General features: G+C 46.6%; 2 protein-coding genes across 5 annotated transcripts; both read left to right on the top strand.

Annotated features, from left to right (window-relative positions):
• Nucleotides 1–515: 515 nt before the first annotated feature.
• LOC109748084 (probable sodium/metabolite cotransporter BASS5, chloroplastic) lies at nt 516–3,843 on the top strand. Of its 4 annotated transcripts, none has more exons than XM_073497990.1 (8): nt 517–758; nt 933–1,042; nt 1,158–1,303; nt 1,868–2,061; nt 2,157–2,409; nt 2,554–2,807; nt 2,882–2,964; nt 3,315–3,843. In XM_073497990.1, exons 1-8 carry the CDS (start codon nt 602–604, stop codon nt 3,378–3,380), a joined length of 1,263 nt encoding a protein of 420 aa, XP_073354091.1. In that variant the 5' UTR covers nt 517–601; the 3' UTR covers nt 3,381–3,843. The 4 variants fall into 4 exon arrangements, with proteins under 4 accessions (XP_073354089.1, XP_073354091.1, XP_073354090.1 ...); XM_073497991.1 differs by having other exon boundaries at nt 518–758; nt 1,173–1,303; XM_073497988.1 differs by lacking the exon at nt 3,315–3,843 and having other exon boundaries at nt 516–758; nt 2,882–3,098.
• A 6-nt stretch (nt 3,844–3,849) lies between these two features.
• Nucleotides 3,850–5,804, top strand: LOC141022113 (uncharacterized). The gene is made up of 5 exons (XM_073497992.1): nt 3,850–4,228; nt 4,346–4,424; nt 4,752–4,820; nt 5,259–5,377; nt 5,488–5,804. Exons 1-4 carry the CDS (start codon nt 3,999–4,001, stop codon nt 5,370–5,372), a joined length of 492 nt encoding a protein of 163 aa, XP_073354093.1. The 5' UTR covers nt 3,850–3,998; the 3' UTR covers nt 5,373–5,377; nt 5,488–5,804.
• The last annotated feature ends 580 nt before the right edge of the window (nt 5,805–6,384 follow it).

Here is a 6,384-nt window from a genome sequence, read left to right as displayed (position 1 = left end):
CAACCCGGACATATAGAGCCGGTATGACAAGCCATCTACTCCATCCGTCCTCTAATATTGGACTTTTTTGATAGTGCCAAAAAACGTCTTATATTATGGGACGGAGGGAGTAGATCAGATTTTTTTTGACCACCATCCGCCCAAGAGTATGGTTTGGAAAGCCCGGTTGTAGATGCTTATTAGAGTGGGAATGAACTACGATCAACTGCCAGAGTACATACTCGCTATCTCAGCTACATCACGAGAAAAACCTGGCGTGACACGATTTTGTTTGAGGGTTATACTGACGTGACGACACGAGGTACTACTACACCACACTATCTCCACGCTACTCGCATAAATCCAAATCCGAAGATGCTAATTCGTAGTATAATATACTACTCCCTCCGTCTCATAATATAAAAACGTTTTTTACACTACACTAATGTCAAAAACGTTCTTATATATTATGGGACGGATGGAGTAATAATGATCTTCCTGTCCCTGTCCCAAACTGCCCATCATCTCCGGCCTCTCTCTCCTCTCCATCTGACGTCTGAACTCTGAAACCCACGCACACAAACCTGAATCCTCTCCCCCTCCTCGCTCTCACCGTGGTCAAATGGCACCAGCCGCCGCCGCCGCCGCCGCCGCCGCCGCCGCCGTGAGGCGGGTCCACTTCGCCAGCTCCTCCCCGTCGGCGGGCCGGCGGTTCCACGGGAGAGCGGATCGCGTCTCGCTGGCTCCCCCCGCGGCCTCGCCGCCGCGCGTTTCATGGGGTACGTGCTCTGGGCCCGAGCTTCCCACTTCCCAGCTGTGTGTGTAGATCAGTGGAGTCTGGAGGCTCCCGTGGTCGCGACTCGCGAGTAGCCATCTTCAAGGATTCTTACCCTGGTATTGATTTGGTTAGGAACTGGAGTAACTTTTATTCGATGCTTCTTGTTTCCAAGCAGAGCAGGGATCTGGGGTGCCCATCAGGGGACGAGTCTGGGCGAAGGCTGATCATGGTTCGTTCGAGCAAGATCGCGTCGGGGTGGGCGCCGCGTCAGCTTCTCCTCCTCAGGTGCCCTTCTGATGCGGTTGGCGATCAGTAATATTACTCTACTGTATTTTTTGTTTCTAGCAGAATAAGACCCATTGGTTTGTTCGCTTCTGTGGCTGCCTGCTTCATGCTTCAGCCTTGTATCTTGCAGGGCGTGGAGGAGGGCAGAGTTGATTTTCTCAAGATTCTGAAGAGTGCCAACTCCATTATTCCCCATGTAGTGCTGGGGAGCACCATCCTCGCGCTGCTGTACCCACCTTCGTTTACATGGTTCACGACCCGGTCAGTTTTGCAATGTTTTCGTTGCTTGCTTTGATTCAGCTCCTGAAATCTAAAGGCTGCTTTGTCCCAAAGACCAGCACAATTATATCTTCTGCACTAATTTGAATTCACTGGATAAAATGCAATCATACAATGAGTGCGAAGGTGGTGATGTATAAATGTTCCATGTACTCAATTTTTCAGAGAGATGGTACCTTTCGAGGTATTAGGAAAACAAGCAAAAGTTACAGTTTAGGCTAATTCACTGGGAACTCAACTGTAAACATACTTGTGAAGGAACACAGAAACCAAATGGTATCAACTGAATGAAAGAACGGCTCAGAAACATTTAAACTATTTAAAACTGGATCTAACTAATTCAGACGAGTCTTCAGGTAAAACTAGTCAAGAAACAGCTGCATTCCACCAGTAAAACTGAAATACTCCATGAACATGCAAACCCACATTCAGTAGCTCAAAACACACATTGGTAGCATGCTTGACGCAATACAAATAAGTGTTGTGCTAGTGCATGTCATTTTTGCATTTCTATATGAGTGTGACTCTGTGCTAATAACCTGACAGATACTACGCACCAGCATTGGGGTTCTTGATGTTTGCTGTAGGTGTCAATTCAAGCGTTAAGGACTTCATTGAAGCAATAAAAAGGCCAGATGCTATCGCTGCTGGCTATATTGGACAGTTTATTGCCAAGCCTTTCTTTGGATTCCTCTTTGGCACTCTTGCAGTTACGACTTTCAACCTTCCTACTGCTGTAGGTAGGATATTTGATTTTACTCTGTTTTAGCATGACTTCATAAGGGACATCGAAGGCAGCGTAGTGAAGTGAACCCTGACTCGGACTTGTTTCTAGGTGCTGGGATCATGTTGGTTTCATGTGTGAGCGGCGCACAACTGTCAAACTATGCAACGTTCCTGACAGATCCACATATGGCTCCCCTCAGCATTGTTATGACATCACTGTCGACAGCTAGTGCGGTTTTTTTTACCCCAACTTTATCTTACTTGCTTATCGGCAAGAAATTACCTGTTGACGTCGTAGGAATGATGTCCAGCATTGTCCAAATAGTGGTTGCTCCAATTGCAGCTGGATTGCTTCTGAATAGGTACCCACTTAATTCCTCTGTCTGAAGTATGAGAGATAACTGTGCTAGATCTGACACAGTCTATGCTATGTGCTTTTTATCTTTTGCTGCCCACCTAGAGTAAATATCTAACGTGTCTAACTTAGTGTTTTTTATACTATGAAGATTTCTCCCAAGACTCTGTTCGGCTATTCAGCCATTTCTCCCTCCACTATCGGTGTTTGTGACTGCTTTATGTGTTGGCTCACCATTGGCTATAAATATCAAGGCTGTTTTGTCACCGTATGGACTATCCATTGTGTTTCTGCTTTTTGCATTCCATACAACATCTTTTGTAGCTGGGTATCATCTTGCTGGTACTTGGTTCCGCAAATCAGCTGATGTGAAGGCCCTGCAAAGAACGATATCTTTTGAGACAGGTATGTTGTTGTTTGCAATTGGATTACGATTTGTTGTTTGCGGTTGCTTCTTGTCTTACCAATATTTCCTACAGGGATGCAAAGTAGCCTTCTTGCTCTTGCTTTAGCAAACAGGTTCTTCCCAGACCCTCTGGTGGGAGTGCCTCCAGCAGTATCAGTATGTCTACTCCTCCCCAAGGCCCCACCTGTTGCTTTTATCTCCGCATTAAGCATGAACTGTTTTGATTATTCGCTTTCAAATGTAACTTAAGTGACTTTTATCTAAAGAGCAGCTATGGCGTTTTGTCTTAATCTTGTCACGGTATCACGGAGTAATATCCTTTTAGAAAGTTAGAGTTAGATGTGTTTCGAGGTGGCTTATTCAGACGAAGCACTTCATAAATATATTTGAGCTAGGTACCATATATGATGGACTCTGCAATCACAGGTTCATCACTTCTTTTCTGTTACCATCTGTTGCGCAGATATCAACTAGTAGGAGTTAATATTTCCTGCCTCTGTGTGTAGGTTGTGCTGATGTCCCTGATGGGGTTTGGTCTTGTCATGTTATGGTCCAAGAAAACACAAGTGTAGCCTCTGCAAAGCCACTGGGCTGGATCGACGGATGATATACTTGTCAGCGAATTTTTCGATGGCGCTGACTAAATCGCCAAGAACAACCCGATCCTTGGTGGAAAGATGACGATTGCAGAGCATAAATGGCCAGGGTGCCAAGTGAGAGACCAGGGTCACCGTGACACGTCTGGATCCTTGGCACTCTCTTTTCCTTTGATCATTGGTGGAAAGATGTCTGTGTAACGTTTTAGGGATTCATAGGGATAATCGCTCCCTAGTTGATTCTGACAGAAGATAGAAAGAGAGAAGAAACCTACGTGCTGGTGGATTTATCATCCGATGATGATAGTCCGTTTGCATTTGTTGTGACAAAGATGATAATATCCCCTCGTGCTGCTTATGCGGCTGTTTTTATTTTCTTAATCGAGTTGCAAACTTGGATGATGATGATGATGATGATGATGATAACAGTCTCGGCGTACATCTCATTTTGCTTCCAAGGCAGCTTGAAAATTACTATATTAACCAGAAAAAGAAAGAAACTTTGTGGTACAGGTACGGTTACAGTACAGTTACACTGACAGAACCTATCACGAGTTCTGTGAACGCCAAGCAAAGCGAAGCTCTTCCCACTTCATGGCGTCTCTCCGGCTCGTGGCAGCACTGGCGCCCTCTCCCCCGCCCCCATCTCGGCGGGAGCCTCCGCCGCCCGCGGCCCGCCTGGCGAGGGGCGTCGCCCTCGCGGCGGCCGCCGCCACCGTGGCCGCGGCCGCGGCCTCCCCGCCGGCGCTCGCGGCGCTGGCCGAGCCGGCGAACGCGCTGTCGCTGCCCACCTGGGCCGTCCACGTCTCCAGCGTCGCCGAGTGGTACGTACTAGTACATGCTTCCTCTGCCACAGTCCACTCCTATCGAAGCCCCGAACGATTTCTGCTTCCTGCAAAGATCAAATCTCTGAGGAGTGAGGAGGGGAATTGCACTTGCAGGGTGACGGCGATGGCGTTGGTCTGGGATTACGGGGAGCGCACAGGGCTGAAGGGCTGGAAGGGCCTCTCATGGGGAATGGTAAGCGCAAACTTTTTGATACAGAGTTTTGGTAAAGAACCCATTTTCTGAAGAATTTTGTTGTGGATAATGTATGTATCTGTAGACTGTAGTATGTGTGAAATGCTGCAAGCATTGCATGTCATTAAGATTCTGGAAGATGATTTGGTTCGCTTCACCCGATGATTTCTTCGTCGTAAACTAATCATACGTGTTTCTTCAGGAGCCCTCCTTATTGAAGTGTGCATCCATTCCATTGAGATGGCTATTGCAAGCAGCAAAGTTTTGTTGATGACAGTTCATGTGCTGCTTGTTCACTGACAAGTTTGCATTTCTGCCCAATAACAGGTTCCACTTCTCGGTGGAGCGATGTGCGCGTGCACCTGGCATTTCTTCTACAATTCAGAGTCTCTCGAGGTAACATATTAACCGGAAGGCAAAGCAGTTGCATTCCCTTCGCTGCTAACCGATATCATCATCTACCTGCCCCAAGTTTTGTGGCTGTTATTTGTAAATTGCCATTGTGCGCCTGGCCTAGCCTGAGAGTTCAAGGGATCCATTTCCTTAATCGCAAATTCGCAATGCACTTGATACTAGTATCATGTACTACCTCCGTTCTAAAATATATGATGTTTTGGTAGGCTAGTACCGAAACGTTATATATTTTAGAACGGAGGTTTTAGCCTACCAAAACGTCATATATTTTAGAACGCAGGTAGTACTAGACACTGCTAACTACTTTCAGCAATTATATTCTGATGTCTTTGGCCAGTTAGTTTTTGCTGAATAACCATTGATATCTGGTATCCTGTTCTTTTCTCCTTTGCTGAGATGATTTCGTCTCAAATTCTGCAGATACTTGTGGCGATTCAAGGCGCTCTAACGGTGATCGGTAACATAACAATGTGCATAGCCGCGTACCGCATCTACAAAGGGTCGCAAGAAAGCACTAACAGCGACAGTCCATAGCCTATGTATGCACACTCTTTCTCGAACATCTGTCTGTCGGGTCAAGGCTTCAGCTTCTTTTTCCTTGTTACTAAGAGGTGGAAGCTTCTTGACTGACAAACTTTTTCTTCTGTAGATTTGAATACCGTTCTTAATTTGTAATTCTGCTGCTCCTGATTCGAAACCCCCGCAAATGATGGATGCAAACAAGGTAGACGAAGAAAGCTACTCGGAGGCTCGCCATAAAAATGATTACCGACAGGCTGAGAGAAACTTAATTTTCCATCTTCTATAAGACTATAATACAAATGCCAGTTCAAAAACAAATCCACCCTGAAATTTGTGTAAGAAGAAACTTACCAAGTCCTTGCATTTGAATGTCATGCAAGCGTGCCATGTCTGATCCTGAGCACTGAACGCTACTAGTAGCAGATTATCATTCACCTGCGCATACTTCATCCATTGTTCAAGGGATCAAATCGTTTAGATGTGAAATTCCTGCGAGCCAAAGAGGCCCTCAAAGTGCATCGCTCGGTGTGACGATACCCTACTCACGATGCTAATTTAGTAGAGGAATTTTTGACCCCAGATCACATTCCCTGGTACTCACTTGACTTGGTTCGTGCGTGTGTTGATGATGCACATGTGCGCGGTGCCAAACATATTGAAACGCTGCACCTGCACCAGGACAGGTTCATGCACAGCAGGGAATGATCTCCGGTGCCTTGTCAATGGCGCGGGGAGGTCGAGCATCGGAATGAAACCTCCACTTGGGTGGACCAGGGAACCCGGACTCGACATGTGTCGCGCATCGGGGAGCTGCGGCGCGGCATCGGAGGGTGGGGGCAGCTTCAAAGCACCCGAGTCATTGCTGAAAGTGATAATACAGAGCCAACATCCACGCCTGCATGTGTTTTCATCCCGCCCTGCTGGAGAGCCATCTCAACAATCTCAAACAGTCCCAGAAAAAAGGAAAACCTCTTATACAACATACCCCCTCCGTTCCAAAATAGATGACCCAACTTTGTATTAA

The sequence above is a fragment of the Aegilops tauschii genome, chromosome 5 (genome assembly GCF_002575655.3).
Source record: "Aegilops tauschii subsp. strangulata cultivar AL8/78 chromosome 5, Aet v6.0, whole genome shotgun sequence".
NCBI lineage: Eukaryota > Viridiplantae > Streptophyta > Magnoliopsida > Poales > Poaceae > Aegilops > Aegilops tauschii.
The sequence above is the reverse complement of the archived record's forward strand: the minus strand, read 5'-3'. Positions and strand labels throughout refer to the sequence as shown.

Bases quoted from the DNA above. Each gene is read 5' to 3' on its own strand.
- LOC109748084 (XM_073497988.1), top strand. From the start codon at position 602: ATGGCACCAGCCGCCGCCGCCGCCGCCGCCGCCGCCGCCGCCGTGAGG. The intron at 1,304-1,867 runs GTCAGTTTTGCA...ATAACCTGACAG, and splicing joins TTTACATGGTTCACGACCCG to ATACTACGCACCAGCATTGG. The intron at 2,410-2,553 runs GTACCCACTTAA...TATACTATGAAG, and splicing joins GCTGGATTGCTTCTGAATAG to ATTTCTCCCAAGACTCTGTT.
- LOC141022113 (XM_073497992.1), top strand. From the start codon at position 3,999: ATGGCGTCTCTCCGGCTCGTGGCAGCACTGGCGCCCTCTCCCCCGCCC. The intron at 4,229-4,345 runs GTACGTACTAGT...TTGCACTTGCAG, and splicing joins GTCTCCAGCGTCGCCGAGTG to GGTGACGGCGATGGCGTTGG. The intron at 4,821-5,258 runs GTAACATATTAA...CAAATTCTGCAG, and splicing joins ACAATTCAGAGTCTCTCGAG to ATACTTGTGGCGATTCAAGG.